Below are 12,777 nucleotides of genomic sequence, written 5' to 3'. Positions count from 1 at the left end.
TTATTATTGCGTCAGCCCAAGCTGTCAGAAGCTCTAGGTCATGCTTTCTGACTAAGCTTCTCAAAAGCTGACTGAGGATACAGAACAGATTCTGGAAACAAGACAAGTACTTTGGGTGTTTACAGTCATAATGACACATCCTACTCTCAAGCCTTCACAAGATCAGATCAGAGACTGCAGGTCAGCAGTTTTGAAGATGCAACTCTTTTAGCAGGTTCAGAAGAAAATGGCACCCATCCCAGCAGAGGAGTAACCTCAGGTGATGAGAATGCTCATGCTAGGTGCTCTGGTGCCTCTTACAGGGCCTGCCAACTGTCAGACATTTGTTTCTAAATTGAGCAGCCAAAACAAATGATGCTAGAAATCTTCCACGTCAAATCAATCCCTGATAGTGGCTGCCAGACATCAGGGAAGAGAAGGAGGCAGGCGGGAGATGGGTGTGGTTATAAAAGGCAACAGAGGGATCCTAGTGGCAATGGAATGTTCTGTATCTTGACTGCAGTGGTGGATACACAAACCTACATGTGACAAAATTACATAGAACTAAATACACACAAGTACTAATAAAACTGGGGAACCTGGTGGACTGTATCAATGTCAATATCCTGGTTGTGATCATGCACTACAATTTCATAAGATGTTACCATTGGGGGAAACTGGGTAAAGGGTATATGTGGATCCCTGCATTATTTCTTACAACTGCATGCAAAATCTATACTTATTTCAAAATTAAAATTTTAATTTAAAAGAGGCAAATTCCAAAATGTAGCCCCTTCTCTTATGTGGAATATAAGACAGTGCTAACTTATGATCATGATAGGTACAAATAAAAGATGTAAAGCTAAAAAAAATTAAGTCCTTGAATCTGGACTTCTTAAAAGGGCTGTCACCCAAGTGAAACCAACAGTGGCCTCAACCAGCACACATGTGACCTCAAACCCACCCATGTATATCCTCAAAAGACCCTCCAACTTTTTTACCCACAGAGATTTAGCTACCTTCCCATTTATCACATGGTGGTATCTTGACCTTGGGAAAACTCACTCATGTTCTGAACTAAGTGGCAATTATTATACCAAAGCTCATTTTAAATTCAAAGTCAAAACACTTAGTGCTGTGTTTGCAATGAACTCTGCCATTCTGCATTTTTACCCATTCACCTCATTACAGTAAAAGCATAAAAATATGAACATAAGTGCTAATGCCCCCTTTTACAAAAAGGTTTATTCATCATTTCTTTTCATTGGACCTTGCAAGGAATTTGTAAGACCAGGGAGAGTAAAAATCCCAGGCATTGTGTATTAATGTGGGAACCAACATTGCTTCCCTTGTTTACAAAACTGCAACACCTAAAACCAACCAGGGCTGTTAGCCTTGCATTTAAATAGCTGTGTTAGTTCTCATCAGGTTGCCTGAAGGGAAAAACCGAGTTCTGCAGTTCCTTCAAAATTGTGCAAAGAGAAGCAAGAATGTTCTCCTTACTCACCGATGTCATTGCTGCGGTCCGAGAGATCCTTGTCCAGGATGCCGGATAGCGAACTGCCCACCAAGTCAATCTTTGGACCGTCACCCCTACATTCAAAACACAAGTCCAGGCATTTAATAATTGGTGCATGTCCTTGTCATTTTGTCAGCTTTCTTGTTGCACACAAGTTAAGGAGTGTGCTGTGTGTGGGGCAGGTGGCACTGTCGCCTGTGAGGAAGCCAGTAGGAGCCAAAGAGTTCTCCAGACACTTGGGCCTTGGTGCAAAGTGGCCGACAGACTGGATGCCCCCCTCTCCAGCACACATTTTCAAAGATGGCTATTTTAATAACGACTGTTCAGCAATGCACCTTTAGCCACAAACCCTCCTGCTGGTACACAGGGTACAATGCAGGCCCTGCCCCTGCCTGATGGCCAAATAAGCACCAGCACACAGTAACTGGGAGCTTCCCTTTTAAGGAGCAAGGAATGTAGCCAACGCTGCTTGTCAAAGGTCAACTACTTTTAACCTTGAGGAAAAGGTTTTCTGGCCTGGGGCTGAGGCATCAGCCAGGCTGTTGACAGGCACAAGGTGTCAAGTTGAGATCTGGCAGCCTGAAAGCTGGCGCCAGAGCACAGGCTGTAAAATTAGACAGCTCTTGGGTGGGTGCCCCCATGCCCATCAGGACATGCGTGACTTCCCTCTGTATTTGGGTGAGGAACAGCCTTTGGGGACAGGAATGGGCCTCCAAGATGATGAGAGAAACAGCCCATTCATGCATGAGCAGAAGGTTCTTCCAAATTCTTCCAAAAGGGCAGCTCCCAAATGAGATTATCCAAGGTATAGGATGGCAGTGAAATAGGGAAAAAAAATGCTGCCTATAAAATGAGAGGGTGAAGCCAAGCAGTCATTCTCAAGAAAGCAACAGAAATAGTCCATCTCATGGCTTCTGGCAGTCACCATGGCCTGAGGCCAAACTACATAATGAGTAACACATGGGGGTATTGAGAGGGCCATGCCAGGTGGTACCTACTGTGAAGGGTCTCATGGTCTAAATGGGAGAGACAGACAGACAACCACAAGCCCACATGGTATAGGCTGTACAAGATGCAGGCACATCAAAGTCCTCTGGGGAGGATTCAGTCAGTGCAGGGAATATGCATGGCAGTCCCCGGGCACATGGAGGAGATGACATTACAGTGGGGCCTTGGAGGAAAAAGGAGAGAGGACATATCAGTAAGGACCCAGAGTGGCCAGGAGTCCCAGGGCTAAAGCCTGAGGTCCCCAGAGAGTAGTGAGAGGAGAAAGATTGGCAAAGGTCAGACTGCAGGGTTCAGTTTGTCCTGGAGATAATGGGAGACAGAGAAACTGAAGCAGGAGACCTATAAACATAGGAGTAAGGGAGGGAGTTGACAGGGCCAACGCCTGGGTTTCTCACTCAAGAGGGGTGGTGGTGGTAGCATTCAGTGTGACATGCATATCCTGTGATGGTAGAGAATACCCAATGGATGGAACGAAGCCTCTGTCAGTTCCCAAATGAACAAGACTGACTCTTAACCTCAAGTATAACCTCAAGCACCCTCAACTGAAGATTAGCAGAGGTGAGAACTCCAGGGAACAAGGGCTGAGCCAAATGGTTTGGCCTTCACCAAGAGAAAAATACAGCTCTAAGACTGTCTGTGTGTGCATTATGAGACTTCCTGGGCTTTTCAGAGCTTGGCTGAAATCAAAGTTCAAGGAGAACATGGACTACTCTACTTGGGAAGGGGAAGTAACTTGAACTTCAGAGCAGAGCCTTTATTTCATGCCTCACCCCAACCCCTAAGGTGGTGGAGGCCCCCCTAAGCCAGGTTTCCATAGCGGATTCTCTCTCCATCCCCTGGCTACCAAAGCTTGGGCCCCACAGGGCATGCTCCCTTGGACAGATCCGAGCCAAGAGAAACAGTGGGATTGAGGAAATCTATTTCAAAACATTTTATTCGGAGGCCCCAGAATCCACTAATTTGAATGTAACTTTCTGAATGAAATGTTTAAGAAATGAAGTATTATTAGTAGGAAAGCATTTTCATTTTTTAAAGTCTTCAGGGCGCTTAATATTATTATTTAGTATCTATGGAGCCTGAATGATTGGGTGCTGTCCTCCTCTAGACTAACTGACTGAACTCAAGTTACCACAGCCAGACAGTTCTGTCCTTTTGGGAACACACCAAGGACCAAAAACTGATAAGAACACGTGTTCTGTCCACAGAGACAGGTCACTCAGGCAACGAAAGTCCAGTTAATTCCACTGGGCTGCTTTTTTTGGCCAAAGGGGAGGATGGTCTGAGGTGACCCCCTGGTGGGCAGCTGGGGGGAAAATCAGAGGGGGTGTTGGTGGGGAGAAGAAGGAGCTTTGCGCACCAGTTAAGCACCTGTACTGCAGAACAAGTTGGCTGCTTTGAAACATTTGGTTTATTCATACATTTTGGTAACTGTGAACCCTGGAGCTGCCATTTCCCTCCTTGATTTGACAGCTTGAAGCTTCCAGTCAAATGTTAGCCTTATCTTGAGGGACTGTGGAGAACCCTATTGCACATCACAGGCATACCTCGTTTTATGGTACTTTGGACGAGTTCTGGGAGTATATGCTAAAGAAACAGTCTAAAATACCCAAATGGGTTTGGCAGGTTAATATGTTTATCACAGTGTTATTCGTAATAACAAAAAACTGAAAAGAACTGGAATCTTTCATAAGTACAGAACAACAGAATAACCTATGGTATTTGGCATATTTTTATATAGCCATTGAAATGATATTTATAAACAGTTTGTGACAACAGGATGTTATGATGTTATGACATCAAGGAACAAAGGCAAATTTAAAATGACATGAACCTCAATGCACACACACCATGTGCACTTCTGATATATTAGGAGGAGGGATTTTTTTAAAGACTGGAAGAATATTTAGTGGTTATTCCAGGGTAGTCTAATAGGTGATTTCTAGCATCCAGTTCAGCACCTGGTACAGGGCAGGGGCTCAAAAAACACTTGTAGAATTAATGAACATGTGCCTTTTTTTCTAAAATGGGCATGCATTATGTATTTGTACAATAAATGCATTTTTTCCCAAAAGGCAAAGTTGTATGACATTCAGTATGATCAGACCTATGTGAAACCAATGAAACAAAACCAAATCATACATAGGAAAAAGATGGGGGGAAAACAGTCCAAAACGTTAATAGTAGTTGTCTCTGGGATAAAACTATAGGTAAATTTTTCTTTCCTTTCAAAATTTTCCTTTAATGCTAGAGACTGTACAATTCATGCAGCTTCTGCTCTTTCTCCCCAACAATATAATCGAGGTAAAAGGTGAGATTGCCTGCCCTCTGGTACAAACTGTCCTTTAAGAATCTCTGACCACAGGTGCCCGTGTGATCACCTGTGACCACACCTGGAACTCACCTAGGGTGTGTGTAGAGTTACAAATCCTAGACTGAGAGGCCCAGGTCATGAGGGCCCACCCTGAAGAAATAGGCAGTACCATCCCTGAGTGACCCTTCCCCAGATTCTAAAGTGCCAGCCACATTCTGATAGGAAGAAAGACTGGGATCCCCCATCTCTCTACTGAGCCCCAATCCCTCATACCAAGAGCCAGACACAGGCTTTCAGCTGAAATTATCTTCTATACAGGGCCAGAAGTAAGCCTATTTTGAAAACACAGTAGGTGTAGTTTTAAAAAAGGTCTGATCCTTCCAAGTAGGGAAGCTGCAGCTGGTGTTTTGACAGTGTTCAGACTGTGGGAGTGGAAGCGTTTTACAAAATCTATTTGTAAATGCCTTTCACTGTATTTATAGACTCTTACAACAATGCTAATGAGTTTTAGTTCTAAAAAATACCAGAATTTCTGAAATTCTCCAAAGCACGTGTTTGGAGCCGCTGACGCCCAATGAAACTGCAGTCCTCAATGGTCCCTGCTTTCCTCCAGTCTGCCCAACACATGGATACCATTTTGTCAGTTAAAGATGTTACTAAATTCAACAAAAGAAAAAAAGCCCATCCTTTTGTAATTTACTAGCTCTTATGAGGGTTTTTGTATGGTGAGTTTCTCTGCCCACAGCTGTTAAATATAAGGAGAAAATACAAGAAAGCAGGCATATCACCATATATCTAAAGATATCAGAACAAGGTTGTCCTTACTCATTTCTGATTTTTAAATCAAAATAATGTTATGTTCTTGTATTTTTCTCAGCAGTTTTGGATATGGACACTTAAAACACATGAGTTGGATACGCAACTAGCTGCTAAGAGTCTCCTTGCTTTACTGGACAGAAAACCTAAATCACAGGGAACAAGTTGACTAGCCTAAGGACATCCAGCAGGATGAAGTAGAACATACAATCCCATAGAAATAACAGCAGCAACTGATAGCTGGTGGCCTACCATGAGCCAGGCATGAGGATTGCCCCTTTCATATATTATTCAATCATCACAACCAGCCCTTGAGATATCTACTCTGCCTCATGGACACAGAGCTACACGGCCCAGAGCCTCCTTCAGGGAAAGGCTGGGTGTCCCTGCTCCTGGGAGTGCTGTTGGCTCCTCCAGGGACCACCCCAGCTGTAAAGAGTCTCCTCGGCTGAGGCACACCCTTTCCAGGGTAGACTATAACCCATGCTATACAAGTCTTGGCCATTTCAGTTCAACACAGGACAACTTGGAGGGACCATTTTAGCCCCAAAGCTCCCTGTGGAGTTGGCTGAGGCTTTGGTAAGCCAGTATCACATCCTGACATCTCTCTCTGCCCAACACTGCTTCCTTCTTCCTTCAGTGGGCACTGAGCCCTAAAACAGATCCTGCACACTAAATGCTGCCCGTCTTTTTCCTGGAGAACCTTACCTTTGATGCCCTTTTTTTCATTATATAGATCAGGAAACTGAGGCTCAGTAAGATTAAGTCACTTGCTTATAGAAGGTTATAAAAGTAGTAGACTAGTAGGGTCTGGATTTGAACCTAGTAACTCTAACTCCAGGGCCCAAGCTCTTGACCACTTCTCAAAGCTGCTTCTCTCAGACTCCTGGTCAAGGGGCCGGTGAACTACCAAGGATGCCAGGAAGCTGGTCACTGCAGCTCACTGCCAGCTGTCTAAATTGCCTTTGCTCCCTGAGTTTAAAAGTACTAATAATAAACAAAAATCACACACCTGACCCACCCTGAGGGCCTGCTCTTACCACTTAGGACTTGAGACATGAGATCGGATATGTGCACAGTAAGAAACGTGGAAGGTGTGCCATGTGCATCCCTTGAGAACATGAGCTCAGCCAGTGGCATGGCCCAATTTAGCCCAAGTTGGGACAGTTAAGCCAAGACATGTGTCCTGGAAAAGGTGTTAGAGTGCATTGGAAGCCAAGGCAAGGAAATAAGTAAATAAATAAATTAGCAGCATTAACAGCAGCAACAAAAGCCACCCAAAAGACCCCACAGCCCTTCTGGAGGTGAGTGGCAATGAAGAGAAAAAGAGTAAACACATCAATTCTCACTGAACAAAAAGATCCCAAGTACTGATGATGACTGTTTTTGGAAGTCATCAGAAGGATCTATTACTACAGTGTAAATGTTTGGGCTTTAACTGCCTAAAAATCATTATAGGGGGGAAAGAGCTGGGAGAGAAGTAAAGGAAAAGAAATAGAAAAGCCCCATCCCCTGCGCTTGGGAAACCATAGAAGTGCACACCATGAATCCTCTATTTTTCTCCAGTTTTCACCCCAGCCGGGGGGGTTGTCAGCTCATGTGGATGACAGCAGATGTGAAATGTGAAGATACTGGAGAAATGACTTGAGTTACCCTGTCTCTTTCTTGCTCCAACTCTGCAACCTTGTTTTATCACTCTCATCTAATGTAAAATCACCAGGTCCTATAGTTCACTTCGTTTGTCCTAGTCCAATCATGCACTGAGGATAAGAGGCCAATGGAAGGAAACGCTCCCCTTCTGCTTTCCTGGCTGCCCACTCATCACGTCTCAGACTTGGGCTCTGACTACTAAGATTGAATCAGATTACTCAGCTTGAGCCCCCATTTTATTATGGACAAGGATCCTGTGCTCCAAGGGTGGACAAGGGTCCTATGCTCAAGGCCACACAGCTAATTGGTGGCAGAGCTGAAACCAGATGGAAACTTCCTGATGCCAAGTCCTATCTTTGCCCAGCATACTTGGGATGGCAATAATCAAAATGAGCATCCACATGCACACGTTTTATGATTCTAGAGATTTTTTTCTCTCTTAAATAAACAACTATAAGAGGGCTCCCCCCACCTGTGAAGGTAGCAGATGTGAAGCCAGTCCTTGGGAAGCATTCTTCACTGGGAAGTTACTGTCCAGGAAGGTTGAATCCTTCCATCAGGAAAGGATGAAACTGTAGCAGCAGTAACCCAGTTTCCTTCACTCATCAGCATGAGGGAAGGCAGGAGGAGCCTCCTTCCCCTTTCCCAGAAATGTGAACCCAAAGGCCCTGCTGATATCTGTGGAGTCCCTATATACCCACCTGGTGGCCGAGAATGTCCCAGAAATCACAGATACTTTTTGACTGCAAACTTTCCATTCAAATGTGGGACAGCTCGAGCCAGGCCAGGGGCACAAGGAGTGGGAAGCACAGTGGTTTTCCTGGCAGCTCTCCCCTTGCACTGTGTCCTTGTTTGGATGAGTACAAACAGGCGTGGCTATTTATAGTTGGTGAAAACATGTTGGAAGGTGATGGGACACTGCCCACTCAATTCTCCTCCAAATTTCTGTTCTTTGTGCAGACTCTGCAGGCGTGTGTGGAAACAGGCCTCACTTCAGAACTCATCCAGGGCAGGACAAGCCCACACACCCCCTAAGGCAAAAGGATGATGACACCTGTAGCCTCATCTGCAAACCCACAACTGGGCACCTTAGAGGGGCAAGGGGCTTTAAAGATGCCTGGAGGAGGGGGACTCTGAGAAAAGTTGGTGTGGGGTGCCAGTTGGAGGAAGAGTGTTCAAAGAAATAGCCCATGGAAAAAGCATTATATGAACCAATTAGCACTGTGCCTGTGTGAAGTGTCACTATCTCCTACTATTTCTCTGCCCAATTCTGGCCATCTCTGGCAGGAAAATCAATGTGCCTCAGTTTGGACTAGGGCTAAATCCTGTCACTACTGTTTAGTTCTCACTGCAGGGAATAAAATCCATTCTAAGTGTGAGTGGAAAGAAGTAAAGAAAGAAGTTTATACATGCAAATGAAACCAGGTGGGCAAATAATGCAGACAGTCCTACAATGTGAAAAGGTAATTGCCCTATGGGATTCCTATGCTCTAGAAATCAACTGTCCTCCCTCAGTCCCTGGCTTTCCCCGAGTCCCTACTCCCCTAACTCTCTTACTGCCTCTGGTGGAGGCTGCTCAGGTTTCTGTCCCCCGCCCCCCCCCCGCAAGAGACCCCCTGATGTGCTCTCTGAGGGGGTCCATGAGGAGCTACCAAGCATGATCTGCTTGCCACCATGTAGGAATCCCTCTCACACCAAAGCCACCCACCGAGCTCTCTCAGGAGAGGGAAAGGAGCACACATGTATTTGCTGAGTGCCTCTCAAGTGCCAGGCAGAAACCAGGGGCCTGAGGTATGGTGGCTTATTTAAATCTACACATCTGGGCAAGGTAGGCCTCACTGTGCCATTTTGCAGAGGCAGAAACTGAGACCCAGGGAAGTGTGAGTCTTGCCCAAAGTCACAGGATAAGTAACTAGAGGGTTGGATTTTCGACCCCAGTGTGCACGGCTCCAAAGCAATGGGTGGGCAGGAACCATGTCTGGTTAACATAGTTAATTATTACCTCAAAGAGGGCCTGACCAAATATACCTGATGAATATCTAAAACAAATGAATGACACCACACATACACAAACATGTACACATGCAAACATGTGCACATATGCACACACACACACATACAATCCTCACTCATCAATAAATCCATACCTAAGCACCCATTTACCATAACCAAGTTTCTCACAAGATGAGTCTACACATGCTTGACCGCCTACTCATTCTCTCTTCAACTCACCCCAAGTCTGTCTCCTGTTCCCAACAATTGTACAGAAACTGCTAGACTGGGATCACCGAGGGCCAACTAGTGACCAAAGCCTGTGGGCACCTTTCAGTCTTCCCCTGGTGCTCACTACGGTGGTGGTTCTCACAGCATGGTCAGCCAACAAGCAGCAGCAGTAGCAGTGGGAGCTCACAAGAAATGCAAATTCTCTGGCCTTAACCCAGTCCTACTGAATTCCAAACTTGGGGGAGCAGCAATCTATGTTTGAACAAGCCCTTGGGTGATTTCAGTGCACACTCAACTATGAGGCCCACAGATCAGTTGCTCCACATTCCCTTCTTCCAGCTTCCAGGACATCACACTCCACCTACCCTCTTCAACAGCTCCTAGTCCTACCCAATAAATAACAATTTTCCTCATTGTTGTCTTTACTCTCTTCTTTTTTCCGTAATCTCCTAGAGTGATTATAGCTATTCCATGCTTATAACTACCATCTATGAGCCAACAACACCCACCTCTGTAATTTCTAGCCAGGATCTCTCTCCTGAATTCTCCAAAGGAATGTCTTGGTCCCAAATTGCAGAAAAGAAGAGAAATGAACATCACACAATGCATCACTAGGACTCTTTGAAAACACATTTGGAATACTTGAGTAATCCAAACTCAAAATGATGGCCTGAACACCCAAGTGCACATTTTACCAGCCTACTTAGGGAACAAGTGTATGCACTCTATCTTTCTCTTCCTCTTTTTTTGATTAATTGATTCATTTATACCTAATAAGAGCAAAGAGGTCTTTTTTTAATGCTTGCTTTTGGTGAGCTCGGCGAGGGGGTGGGGGTGGGGGGCAGACACCTCACAGAGCAATCAGGACCTCGAAGCTTATTTTCTGCTAAACTGTAACCCCAGGGGCTTGAGCAGCCCAAATGTCTGTGTAAATCTAAAGAAAAATTAACTTCCATGTGGGTAAGTTGGTCTCAAGAGAGATATCTACCCTTCCCTAAGCACTTAGTTGATGTTTGGCATATAAATGTTTACTTAATCTTTGCCTCAGGCTAAAATGTCTGGAGCTCAACAGTCATTTATCTCCCAGTGTTTCTTTGAAATCCAGGGCTCTATCTTCATTACAAGTAAAAATGTTGCAACTCCACTGCCCCTCTGAACTGGATCCTGTGCTCCAGTTCTCCCAGTATTAGCCCTCTGCCCTTCACAGGAAAGGGACCTGGTGTGTGAAACATTAAAGCAATAGGTTATGTCCAAGCAGCACAGGTCTGAGAAGTCACTAGTCCTCCTGCCCACAGCTTGGTATCCGAGACCCAACTAAGAGTCCTCCTTAAACACATGCTTCCACATCTGCAGTCAGTGCACTGTGCCCTCTGGGATTCTTGGGCCACGGTAATCAACTTCCCACATCCACAACGTCCTCACTGAATGACCTGCTACCACCCTACTGAATCTTTCTTATCACTAAATGTCATCAACTCCCAGAACACACCAACATCCATCTGAGAGGACACTGGCTTTTGGAACATCAGCCTCACCTCACTTTAGATCTTGCCATCTTCCTGAGCCTTGCAGCAGCCCCCTCTTCAGACCTACTCCACCTCTGAACTTGTGAGCACCAACCTCCCCTTTCTGACCAGCATCTCCTGTACTTCTGGCCATTGACTTCTCCCACTCCATTCTTGCTCACCTTACCTCCTCCTTATGCCTTTTGGTTTCCCCTCCGTCCCAGACCCCTGTCTATCACTCAAGGCCCCCAGATACCAGCTCTCCCTGTCCCCTGCCCTGCCAGTCACTTGCCCCCACTCGGAGAACAAGGGCTGTAGCAGGCAATGGGCAAAGCTCATCCTCTACTGCTCCAGCTTCCCAGCTCTTTGGGAAGAAAAAGAAAAAAATATTATGACTTGGGGTATCTGTGTTTGTGAGATTAACAAACCTGTTCTGGTCTAGCCAGCCTGCCTTTTTCCCTATCCGGCTATTTTCCTTTGAAGGCACACACCTGCTCTGCCCCTCAGGTTTCTGGCTTGTTGCCTCCCACTGCATGCAATTGCTAGAGCTCAGAGAAGCCTGCTTCTTGCCAACATTTCCTTGGATTTTTCTTTTTTTAAATTTTGGACCCTTCTTCCAGGTTTCAGGATGTCTTCTCACAGAGGTTTCTGAACATATATTTATTTAATTGATAATACACATCAGACATAGAACATTACATGTTCTTGTGTGTGTGTATACACACATATACAAAAAGCTTTAGGTATATTCTGTCATTTGAAATATATTTATGATCAAATATCAAAATGAGTGAATAGGCTCCATACTTTTGAGCCTGCATTTTCTCAAGTGTGCAAATAGGGTAGACAGAATGCTTTCTGTATCACAACACCTTACTTACACGGTGAACTGGACAAGACGAGGAGACACTATCTTTGCCTACTATGAAATAATAACCAATGTGTCCCCAAGGTACAGACTTTCAAACAAAGGCTGTACTTATGGCCTAGGGGAATCTTCTATTAGCATTTAATTTTTAAATCAATTCTGGTATTAAATATTTTTTTGAAGAAGTATTTTTTTCCTGTTAAAATTCCATCTTCACTTACTTTCTAGAAATTGGAAGCACATGCTTACCAACGGGTATGTGAATTGCATGCTTCCACTTGCTCAGAATGGACATGCAAATGTGCACTGGTGTCCTCTAGCTCCCCTAAACATGATTCCTGAAAACTGATCTGCAGTGCTTAAGCTCCACCATTACTAAGCTCCAGAACAGCGCTTTGCACACAGTAGTCCCTCTATATAATTTTGTTAAGTGAACACATCTAAAAATGATTCCCCTCTTCCTAAACTTATGTATTCCTTTTTTCCTAAAAGATGTCATTTCCTGTTCAAATAGAAAGAAATCAATCTCTTCTGGAAGCCACATTTGGCAGCGAGCTTTCTGGCTGGTGAGAGGAAGCTTGAGCCCAGACACTGCAGCTGGAGCTGTATTCCTGGTTCCCAAAAAGAATGGAAAACAATGATGTCTATCCATGGGTTCAACCGTCCATCCAACTATCTATCTGGTCAGGTAAATCCTAGCGATGACATGGGTTCACACAACAGACAATACCCTCTTAGCAGAGGATCACAGACACAAAACTCTTAGAATGACATTAACATTCCTATCCCAATTAATTTGGCAGAACTAAACAAGTTCATAAACCACTATATGGGTTGGCTGTCCAATGTAACTGCCTAGCAAAAAATATGAAGTGCATGAAGTACTGAGAAGCAATAG

The 12,777-nt window shown here is 44.7% G+C and overlaps 1 protein-coding gene across 2 annotated transcripts in view; it reads right to left on the bottom strand.

The window, feature by feature from the left end:
- SH3KBP1 (SH3 domain containing kinase binding protein 1) overlaps nucleotides 1–12,777 on the bottom strand; it is a 308,270-nt gene that overhangs the window by 32,162 nt on the left and 263,331 nt on the right. For both annotated transcript variants that reach the window (XM_087813683.1, XM_016199360.2), the window contains one exon: nucleotides 1,487–1,572. In XM_087813683.1, coding sequence (XP_087669809.1) covers nucleotides 1,487–1,572 — 86 coding nt within the window. The remainder of the gene's footprint in view (nucleotides 1–1,486; nucleotides 1,573–12,777) is intronic.

The sequence above is a fragment of the Miniopterus natalensis genome, chromosome X (genome assembly GCF_054644295.1).
Source record: "Miniopterus natalensis isolate mMinNat1 chromosome X, mMinNat1.hap1, whole genome shotgun sequence".
NCBI classification, from domain to species: Eukaryota; Metazoa; Chordata; class Mammalia; order Chiroptera; family Miniopteridae; genus Miniopterus; species Miniopterus natalensis.
This window is presented reverse-complemented; position numbering and strand designations above follow the sequence as displayed.